Source organism: Furipterus horrens, unplaced genomic scaffold, assembly GCF_987537825.1.
Source record: "Furipterus horrens unplaced genomic scaffold, mFurHor1.1.pri manual_scaffold_1, whole genome shotgun sequence".
NCBI lineage: Eukaryota > Metazoa > Chordata > Mammalia > Chiroptera > Furipteridae > Furipterus > Furipterus horrens.
Window position 1 is genome coordinate 81,411,497 of NW_028327171.1, and position 12,144 is coordinate 81,423,640.

The 12,144-nt window shown below is 33.9% G+C and overlaps 1 protein-coding gene across 1 annotated transcript in view; it reads left to right on the forward strand.

Moving 5' to 3' along the window:
- Positions 1-12,144, forward strand: part of LOC150021354 (ephrin type-A receptor 6) — a 917,557-nt gene that overhangs the window by 384,897 nt on the left and 520,516 nt on the right. Inside the window, exon 5 of the mRNA XM_090276016.1 lies at positions 7,175-7,510. Within this exon, the coding sequence (XP_090132142.1) occupies positions 7,175-7,510 (336 nt within the window). The remainder of the gene's footprint in view (positions 1-7,174; positions 7,511-12,144) is intronic.

Sequence of the window (12,144 nt, forward strand, 5' to 3'; positions counted from 1 at the left end):
GCCTAATTTCTTTATCTGAATTAATTGATTTAGTTTCTTCTTCCCAGTGGTAATGTTGAAGCCACAGTTTCTTTATGACTTGTCATTCATTTCCAAATATACAAACATTTTATGAACAAAATTTATAAGTAGAGCACATATTGGTTTAGAAAAAGAGAATACAAAATTGTATTAAATATATTCTTCAAAAATTACATAGAAAGGACATTAGAGGGAGGGGTCATGATCACAGTGTCGGAAAACACAGCTCCCCTCCTCACACAACCACATCAAAATTATAACTAAACTATAGAACAACCATCATCAGAACCATCAGAAATTGAGCTGAATGGAAGTCCTGCAACTACAGAATTAAAGAAGAAACTATCATACATCATGACAAGAGATATGGAATGATCTGGTTCCACATTCATGTATGATATTTAAAAATTGGGAGAGATATCTTAGGAACAAAGGGTCCCAGCCACACACCAGGCCCCCCAGCCCAGGATTCTAGTGCCAGGAAGAAAAGTCACCATAACTTCTGGCTATAAAATCCAGTGGGCATTGAGGCTGTGGGAGACAGAAACTGCTGGACTCATTGGCAGTTCCTCCTACAGGGCCCATGTAGACTTACTTAGACTCAATCCCTATGAACCTCAGCATGGGGGAAGCAGATTGAAAGACATAAGAGACATATGGGGAGAAACTGGATTATCCAGCATAAGAGCAAGAGCTGGGAGCAGCTTTCTCCCACACATAAGTGCTAGTAGAGGCCACTGGTTTGTTTTTTTTTTGTTTGTTTGTTTGTTTTTTTGGAGCCCTCCCCCCACAGAGCTATAGAGCCATATCTGAGATTCCATCAACCTGGCGACACTGTTTGCTCCACCCTGGTGATTCCCTGAGGCTCTGCCCAAGCTGTTTCCAGTGGCTTTTCCATACAGATAGCATGTCTTGGCCCATGCTTCAGATTTTCCTAAATTATCTCAAACAAGCAACATCTGGCATCAGCAAGCCCTGTACTGCTTGCTAAGTTGCCCCAGCCACAGCACTAGCAGCAGCTGGCCTTGGTTCACAGCTTGGCCTCACCTGGGCACCTCCAAGCCCAGCACAAGTGGCAGCCATCTGCAGATCAATTTGCAGCTTATGCTGTGTGACTCTGGACAGAACATAGGTGGTGGATGTCCTTGTATGTGCTAATAACAATCAAGGCTCAACTACAACTAGAGATTGTACACAGCCCATACAGTGAGCATACCTCGAGTACCCAGCTTGAGTAATAGGGGAAGCTGTGCCATTAGATCCTACAAAACACCTACTACATTAGACCACTCTACCAAACTTGGGAGACTTAGCAGCTCTACCTAATAAATAGAAACAAACTCAGGGAGGTTGCCAAAATGAGGAGACAAAGAAACATCCTCTAAATGCAAGAAAAGAACAAATTCCAGAAAAAGAACTAAACAAAATGGAGACAAGAAAGCTACCAAACACAGAGTTCAAAACATTGGTTATAAGGATGCTCAATGAACTTAGAATTTAATAGCATATAAAAAGGGCATGGAAACCATAAAAAAGAACCAGTTAGAAATGAAGGCTATATTAATTAAAATAAATAACAGTCTACAGGGAATCAACAGTAGAGTGGATGAAGCTGAGTACCAAATCAGCAATTTGGAATATAAGAAAGCAAAAACACCCAATCAAAACAGCAAGATGAAAAAATAATCCAAAAACTGAGGATAATGTAAGGAACCTCCGGGTCAACTTCAAGTGTACCAACATTTACATCATTGGCATACCAGAAGGAGAAGAGAAAGAGCAAGAAATGGAAAACCTATTTGAAAAATAATGACAGAAAACTTTCCTAACATGATGAAGGTAACAGACATACAAGTCAAGGAAGCGCAGTCCCAAACAGGATTAACCCAAAGAGGCCCATCCCAAGACACATCAAAGGTTACAAACAAAAGGAATCTTAAAAGCAGCAGGAAAAAGCAGATAGTTACCAATGAAGGAGTTTCCATAAGACTCAGCTGATTTCTTAAAAGAAACTTTGCAGTCTAGAAGGGATTGGCAAGAAATATTCAGTCATTAAAAGCAGGGACCTACAACCAAGATTGCTCTACCCAGCAAAGCTGTCATTTAGAATAAAAGGACAAATCAATATCTTCCCAGACAAGAAAAAACTAAAAGAGTAGTACATAACCACCACACCAGCATTATATGGAATGTCAAAGGGTCTTCTTTAAAAAGAAGATCAGGAATATGAACAATAAACTGGCTACAAATACATATTTATCAGCAAGTTATCTAAAAAACAAACAAACAAGCAGAATCATAGATACAGAGAACATTTTTAAAAACATACAAGCAGAATCATGATAGAGCATTTTGATGGTTGCCAGGGGGTCAGGGGGATGGGTGAAAAGGGTGAAGGAATTAAGAAGTACAAATTGGGCCCTGTCTGGTGTGGCTCATTGGATTGAGCACCAGCCTGTGAACTGAAGGGTCACTGGTTCAATTCCTAGTCAGAGCACATGCCAGGATTGTGGGCCAGGTCCCCAGTGATGGCATGAAATAGGAAACAGATCCATGTATCACTTGCATATTGATATTTCTCTCCCTTACCTTCTCCCTCCCTTCCCCTCTCTCTAAAAAACGAATGTTTAAAAAACTTTTTTAAAGAAATAAAAATTGGTAGTTACAGAATAGTCATGAGGATATAAAATATTGCCTAGGTAATACAGTAGCCAAAGAATACATATGCATGACCCATGGACATGCACAACAGTGTGAGGATTGCTGAGGAAGTGGTGGCGGCTGGCTGGAGGGAAGGAAAGGGAAATAAATTTGGACAACTGTAATAGTATAATCAATAAAATATAGTTAAAAAAGAAAGGACATTAGATTAACAATATGGGTAAAAGTTAAATTAGTAGTGATAATACAAAGAGTGATTATGACTTTTAGAGTTTTAAATTGTGTTTATATGCAGACCTGACAACTTACACTTTAGTACATTATCTCAGTGTAGCTGTGTTTTTTTCATTTTTTCCTATGTATTTATCTGTCTTTAGTAAATTCTACAATTTACTCATTTGCAAAGGCATTTACTTAAGCATCTCTAGATGGTTCAAATTTTTTTAATGTTCTCTCTACATTAACAGGACTATTTCTCTCATTTGTAAACTCACAGATATGAAGAAATTTGCTTTTATTAGGAAACTGTACTACTACCTTCATTTATTGTCTATGTTATTTCAGTTGTTCCCACCTTTTCTCCTTTTTCCCATCTTCACCCAGCCCCACCCTCTTCCTTCTCTCAGTCAATCCCCCATCATTGTCTGTTAAATTAACAAATGCATTTAAATTATTGCCAAGTAGTAACTTAATAGGGACTATCTTTTTATGACTGGATGTCCTCAGTTATTTGGATCAAAATTTTATTGTTCTTAAGGTTAAAAAATTCCTCTGCAAACTACAGTTAGCTGTAGAGTTAATGAGCAAATAGTCACTCTCCAGTCAACATAGGAAGGACCGTGTTTGTTTATGAGTTAATATATTTCTATAATTATAAATATGAAATATGAATTTACAGCAATTGATGTAGTAACTGAAATATAAGCCTAAGTTTACTTTCCCTCTGTGCCATCCTTTATTTAAAGTTGTTCTGCAGAGTGCTAGTATTTCTCCAGATGCTTCTTAGAAGATAAGGTTCTATAAACAAAAGTTTGGGAGATGGTGGATTCAACCAAGTGGAGCAAATTGTTTACTTTTGTTACAGCATCAATCAGCCAAAGGAATCTTAATTTGAGTACTGAGCTCATTTTTTGTGTAATATCTCATGGGACTAAAGTATTGTACAGGATACATTTGGGGAAATACCTGTCTATTTAAAAACATCTTACATGCAAAAACTTAAAATCAAATAAAATCATAGTCCACCTGCCCTCTGCTATTCTCAAAAGAAGATAGAGGCTACAGGGCCATGTGCTTTTTTTAGAAGTGAAGAGACACAATCTTCTCATTACTTTACTATTAGAGCACTATTCCTTTATTCTTTAACAGTATAACAGGAAGTCCAAATTGAAGCAGAAAAAGAAAAAAGATTGAAAATATATTTTCTAATATATTAGTGGAAATAAAATTGTAGTTTTTATGTAAGATTTATTATATGATGAGCTTGGAGAACAGCTATTTGAAAATCAGAATAATTACCCTTTTCCTATGAAGTCAGTCTGGAGAGTGAATTGTGGAGGTTGCTTTTCTTCCATGTAAATTACTTGTTTTCTTTACAGGAAAAGAAAATCAACAAAAGGAAATAACTGAGAATTTTCAATACAGATGTCTCCAAAAGGGTTTTTGGTCCTAGGGGATTTTCACCTCAATATGCCATATAATCTTTGTATAATTTATAAATGATAACAAAGCAATTGGGCCACATTAATAAAAGTACAGTGACACATAATTTAGTTGAATCCGAGGATTAGAATTAATTGTCTTTCTTTGTTCCAAGTTCTAAATCTTAGTAAATGATTCACTGCATGTCATTACAGCTTAATATTTGCATGAAATCACAGTTTAGCTGGCATAATTTAACAGCAATTAAAAAGCTATTTAATTGTCATGCAAATTGATATGAGGGCCCTTGAGTAAGAAGGGTGTCTGCTTTTTTTTCTTATAAGTATCTCCAAGCGGACAGTTATATACTTGCAGACACCCATAATATAATTGATAACATTCTTCCTATTCATAGAAATATAAGTGAATAATAAGTCACGTTTTCCATTACAAATAAGACAAAAGAGCAACTATATTAATATGTCATTCTGTAGGAAGACATTATTATGGTAATGATAATATATCTTTATCCCCCAGGCATAAGTCTAGGTTGGAAATAAAAAACTACACTTGTCCTTGTGCTGTATATAATCCCTTCCATATCATACTTTCTGAATACAGATATTCCTGTAAGTCTCTGGAACATGAAATGGCATAAAGTAACATATGCAGAAACCTTTTAGAAAAACTAACCATCTCATTTCTAGGTCTAGCATTAGGTGATATGCATATACGTAGCTAAGGACCCTACCCATCAGATTGCTAATATCATAATGCAGCAAAATGAAAAGGAAAGTATATAACATTTCTTAATATCTCAAACCCAATATACAGTCATGTGGATTTATCACTAATGTTCTGCTACTCTGACACCATATAAACAGATCTCACTGAGGAGTCCCCTATCCTCACTCAGACCATTCCCTACGCGGCAGCCAGAATGCTCTTTTTAAAAGCATTGTTTTATGCTGGCCAAGACATGGAAACAACCAAAGTATCCTTGCATAGATGACTGGATAAAGATGTGGCATGTATATACAATAGAATACTACTCAGCCATAAGAAAAGGTGAAATACTGCCACTTGTGACATGGATGGATCTTGAGAATATCATGCTTAAGAGAAATAAGTCAGGTAGAAGAAGTGAATAATTTTTTTATTATTCTGCTTATGTGTGAGTTTATCTAGCCATTCAACTAAAATGTAAATAACAAGAAAGCAGAAATATCTATCACATTCGCACTGTAAATCCAAGATCTCACAGAATATCTGGCACACATAGATGTCACTAAAAAGTTATTTAGTGAATGAATGACTGTAATCCAAAACCAGCCTATACTAAAACATTAATTGTTTTTCTGAGGAGAGAATGTTGCAAAGTTCTTCCCCACCCTCTAAGCAAACTTTCTTAGTAGCGGAACATTTAAAAATTGGTATAGGTTTAAAAATACATGTAAGCCTTCTAAAAAATGATCAGTGATGATATTTCATTAGTTATTTATGCAATTAATTATTTTCAAAATGTGTATTATAAGCATAGTATCTTACAGAAAGGATACTTTTGTATTTCACATATAACATAGTGCAGTGTCTGGCATCTAGTAGACTCAGTTATTAATTGTTCAATTCCTGATATGAAACTGAAGTTTGAAGAACTCAGATATGTGTAAAGATTATTGACACAATTTTAAGAACAGACTGAAATAGTTAAAGGATTTAAGTATGCTGTGTAGTGTGATCCATATGGAAAACTAGTTTTAAAAGAACACGGAAGGGATATGCTCATCGACTCCTTGCTACCAACTTGGTTAACGGCAGTCTTGATGACAAATATAAGGATAGTGTTGGTCTCTTTATCAGCTTTTAAGAAGACACTTACTTGTACTTAGTAGAGTTAGTCTAAATAAAAGTCTAGTCACCGTATTTTATGTGCATTTTATGTCTTCCATATAATGCTTTTATCTCATGAAATAGGCAAGGTCCCAATAAAAACCTTTCTAATGTCTCCAATTTCCCTATCTCTTCCTCTTATTCTAAACTGTCTATTCACCCTAAATTTATGATGTTTTATTTTATTTTATTTTATTTTATTCTTATTAATTTTAGAGAGAAGGGAAGGGAGGGATAAAGAGGGATAAAAACCTCGATGTGAGACCAAAACATTGATTAGTTGCCTTTGATAGTCACCCCAACCAGGGATGGAACCCAAAACCTAGGCATGTGCCCTGACCAGGAACCAAACCTACAACTTTTCAGCCTGCAGGATGATGCCCAACCAATTGAGCCACACCTACCAGGGTTATGATCATTTATTTTCAACCTGTGAGAAATAGTTAGGGATTGTCAAAGTTAATGAATGATAGTTTTATCTACACACCAACCATGTATGAAGACTGAAAGAATAAACACAACAGAATATATATATACATATATATTAATGTAACAATATACAGATATTATGTTATTTTTTTCAAATTTTGAAAATGGTGAAGTAACTATTAAGATGTATTTAAAACCATAACATAATTTAAAATAATCTTTTATTAGTATATATTTTCACTCACCAAATTTAAAAGAGGATAATTACCTTATCTTTTGGAGATCTGCACCTTTTTATATTAAATATTGAAATTCATATACCAAAAAAATCTATCTTTCTTCACCCCTAAAGATTCCTTTCTTACTAGACTTAGATGTTTTTAATCATATGTATTTTTTATGTTTCCCATCATAAGAAAGAGCTCAAACTGATATAAAAGACCAACAAGTATTTATTAATGAAGTTTTAAAGTTAGCACCATAACTCATCATCCTATACATGCACATTTGTTTTTTAATTGCTTTTCTCTAGGGCCACCTTCAGCTCCTAGGAATGTGGTTTTTAACATCAATGAAACAGCCCTTATTTTGGAATGGAGCCCACCAAGTGACACAGGAGGAAGAAAAGATCTCACATACAGTGTAATCTGTAAGAAGTGTGGCTTAGACACCAGCCAGTGTGAGGACTGTGGTGGAGGACTCCGCTTCATCCCAAGACATACTGGCCTGATCAACAATTCTGTGATAGTTCTTGACTTTGTGTCTCACGTGAATTACACCTTTGAAATAGAAGCCACGAATGGAGTTTCTGAGCTGAGTTTTTCTCCCAAGCCATTCACAGCTATCACAGTGACCACAGATCAAGACGGTAAGTTCCACCACTTTTTTTTGAAATAGACCCATAGTTTCCTTTTGATGCATAATATTCTTGGTGGACTTATCTTTACTAAAGTGCAATTGTATACTCTATACAGTACAATGGTTATTTTCTGTTTGTTGTTTCTTGTTGTTTCCTAAGGTACAGAAAGATATTTTTGATATCACTTCTTAGTAGTTTGGTTAATTAGATACAAAGCTTCTCTCTGTTGTCTATGCATTTATGTTTTTTATATAACCCTATACCAAATTATCCTAATGAGTCAATTCATATTACCAATGAATATTAGACATAAATGAGATGTTGTTAAATGATTTCAAATCTAGTTGCCTCACTAATGCTGCCACTCTTTTTCCATAACAAAGCAAATAGTAAGAATTTATATTAATTATAATTCATGTCTATATTGTGAAAAAATTTTAGTCAATATACTTACCCGTGATCCAGGAATATGTCCCAATGCTACTGTTTAGGTGCAGTTTTTAAAAAAGTAACTAAACTGTTTATCTGTTTTTAATCCAATTCCTTTCCATCAAATGTTCCCTTTACAATGCTATTATTAATTTTTACTACAACAAATTAGGTGTGAATACTCCCATGATATTTTTATAAGCATATATTCTCTTTAATTCTTTTATAACATTACTTGTTACAGAGAATAATACAGAAAAAGCTTCAGAGATTTTAAAAACTCCCTTTAAGAAGCACTCAAAAGTATGTGGATATACAATGACTGTCTTCTGTAAGAAAGTATCATTTTATATGAACACATATATGAAACAAATTTGTAAAGGTAAAACTATTTTTATACACTGTAGTAGGTCTGCTATAACAAATGCCACAGGCTAGGTGGCTTAAACAACAGAAATTTATTTACTCGTAAGCTCTGGAGGCTAGAAATCCAAGATCAAGGTAACGAGAGTTGAATTCATTCGGATGCCTCTCCTCTCCTGTGTCTTCACATGGTCTTTCATCTGTGTGTATCTGTATCCTAATCTCTTTTTCTTATACGGGTACTATCATATTGAATTAGAACCTACCCATATGACCTCATTTTACCTTAATTACCTCTCTAAAAGCCCTATCTGAATATATGGTCACATCCTAAGGTATCAAGATTAGGACTTCAACATACGAATTTTGGGAGGATGCAGTCCAGTCCATAACATACACTTAAAGTGGCATATAATGATATTTTAAATAAAAATATATTGAAAGTGTTAAAATATGTCTGTGCAACAAAATGGAACAAATAATTGATACAGGCTCTTGGATTAACTTTAAGGGCACAGTAGTGAGTGTAAAAGCCATTTTCAAATGTTGGCATACTGTATGATTAATTTGTATAACATTCTGGAAATAAAACAATTATAGACATGGAGAACTCATCACTGGTGGCCAGGTGCTAGGGAATAGGTGTAGAGAGATGTGACTGTGAATGTGTAGCAAGAGGAAGCCTTGTGATAATATCAGATTTGATTCTAAATTGTGGTGGTAATTACATGAAGCTACATGTGTGATAAATTGCATAGACACACACACACACACGAACACAGGAATCCTGTGGACTTTACCAATGTCAGTTTCCTAGTTTTGTTGTTATACTATAGTTATTCAGGTAGTTAACATTGAGGAAGGTTGGGTAAAGTGTATATGGAACCTCACTATACATCTTTTTGCTAATTTTTGTGAATCTATAATTATTGGAAAATAAAAAGTTAAAAACATTGCTAAACCTGTAAAATGTACAGGAATAAAACTTTAACATTCTACTAAAACATATTTGAAATGGATGTGACTGTTATTCAAAATGTTATACATAAGTTCACTTTGCTGATGTCTTCAGAAATGCATCTAATAAACAAAGCAAATAGTGTTACACAATCACCATCTTTGTATATACTATGAAATTTTTCCCTTCATTTATCAAATAGCTCTACATCATAGAATTTGCTTTATGGTGATTCAACAAAATCTTGTCAGATGTACCTTCATAATAAAACATACTAAGGTCTTCTGTTCCTCTCTGCTTTAGCAGGTTAGTTGTAAGACATTTTTGCTACTACCTAATCAAAAAATACATCCCAGGACAACTATTCTTAACTATGGGATATAAATAATTATGTTAGAATAAAGACAATATGTCTCTCTATATAAAATATGTATGTTAATATGCTTCATAATTTTATACATACTTATAGCAAGCAGACTTTAATTCTAGGATTAGAAGAAATGTTATTTAATCTACTTTTCTACTTAGCAAAAGGATAGAACATGGGAGAATTCATTAAAAGTGTTGATATAAGGAGAAGAGGTATAGTAAGCATGAAATAAGATGTAGTATCCACATATTGATACTATACATTTTTGGAGGAAAGATATTATTAAGCAATCTTCCCTAATAAATTTATCTTTGTTGAAGAAATAATTATTGCTAATTTAATTTGACATATTTCAGATATGATTAGTAATAAATAAATATATATTTAAATTTTATTTGGAAAATACATAAAGGTCCTAAACTGAACTAAAATATGCCACATATATACATAATAAAATATTATGACCAGCCTTACATTCATGAATGACTATCATCAGGGTAACATTATGAAATAATTCATCTATTGATGTATAGTTATTCTTTTCATATCAAAAGGGGTCAGATCCTAGTGTTGGGTAAAAAAGGAGCTTATAGAAACTGGAGTATCCAAGAACCAAACTTCACCTGTCATTGTATTGCCAACCTTGAAAAGATAAATAATTTTACTGCTGCAGCTAGAGGAAGAGATTTCTGATCATTTCACTTGGGTTTCTTTAGAAATACTTTTTGAAGTGCCGCAGAGGCACATTTCCAATGTTTTCTGATAACACATGACAATTTCATTGGACTGAAGGGACCACAATAAATGATTTGTTTCATTATCCATAGGTTATATAACATTGTTTTTACACTAAAATGTACAAGCAATATGTACTACTCATAAAAATTTAATTTATTCAATATATGAACAATGGTGAGTGAGCCCTTATAAACCTTGCACTCCGGTGGGGAGGCAGATTGTACACAAGTAACTTGACAATTATGTCTTCGGTACTGTGGCTAAGTCTCATGAAGGAGAGAAGCTCAAGATGTTCTAACATCATGTATTCTTCAGGTCTGGAGAATAAGGGCTGCTCTCCTTGAGGAAACACCGTTTAAATTGAGTTCTGTCCTGAGAGATGACTAGAATGTGACCAGGCAAAATGAGACTAGGAAACAGGAAAGAATTCTAAGTAGAAGCAACCAAAAAAAGGTTGAACAATTGAGGAGCTATGCAATGATGACTAATGTATCAAGAGCATCTATTAAGTTGTTTGTCTATTGCAGAATGACAAGGATTTGAGGAAGGAACTGGAAATTTAACCTAAAATTTAGAGAAATGAGTGGGTGTGTCTGCGAATTAGCCAAGACAAGTTAGAGAACCAGCATTTATCAAAATATGCTGGTATATTATCAGAGCCACAGCTAGGGAAAAGAAAATCATCATCATCATGATATTGTTCATGAGGTGACTCTTATGTAAGGAAATAAAATATTAGACACCAAAAGATATAGATAGTTATATTAATTATGCTTTTACAGCTCTGTACATGCACAGTGTGGAACAAAGATAAAGAGGAAGTTTGCACTGAATTGCCTTTTCTTTCATGTAATCTTTTCTCATATTTAAAAAATATAAGGAAACTACATTAAACAACCCTAACTTAATTGTTTGCTGTTTGCTGTTTACAGTTAAACAAATGTTTTTAAAAGTTGCCAAATGACTTGGAACCACTTAGCTGTAGTTATGTGAAGCATACCTTGATTATTCTGATTCTAATTGGATAAATAAGATTATAGATTTAAGACTATGACTCTCATAATTAGAAATCTTTGCAATAAACCTTAATTAACTGACTTCTATAATCCCTAAGAGCTATATTTGTAACCTTCTGTTTTCATAGTTTATTTAAATAGTCTTTAAAGATGTTTCATGTAGAGAGCAAAACAAGAAAGCAACACATAGAAAACATTGTATTTTAATCTTCAGTTCATGATAGGAAAACTAAGTCGTGTGGTCAGAGACAGTACAAGAAAATGTTAATCATGGAAAGTCAACCTGAAACAAATTGCGTTTGGAGATATTCTGACATGTGCAAAAATCTTTAGGGGCCATGTTCAAAGTAAAACACATGCTAAATCACAAACCAATTCTGCTGATATTTGCTAAAGGGTCTTTAAAGCAACTATCATCAGAAGTAGATTGTCCAATTCACTGGCTTCTTAAAAATACATTCAACACTCCTATCTCTGCCATTAGGTGACTATTCTGTACAGGTCTTGCCTTAGGCTCACATTTTGATAGCACATTTCATATGTTTGCTCATAAATTAATTGAACTGACACTGAAAATAGATTTAAATCAATAAATTCATATATTTATAAATTTGAGATGTCTATTTAATTTATAGTTCACTGCCTTTAGGAAATACGGTCTATATCAAATGCCAACATTTTGTACATTGCTAGAGTAGGTAATTAGGGGCACAGTAAACATTCATTCATCTTTATATCTGTATTTTAATGTACTTTATATCTGGATATC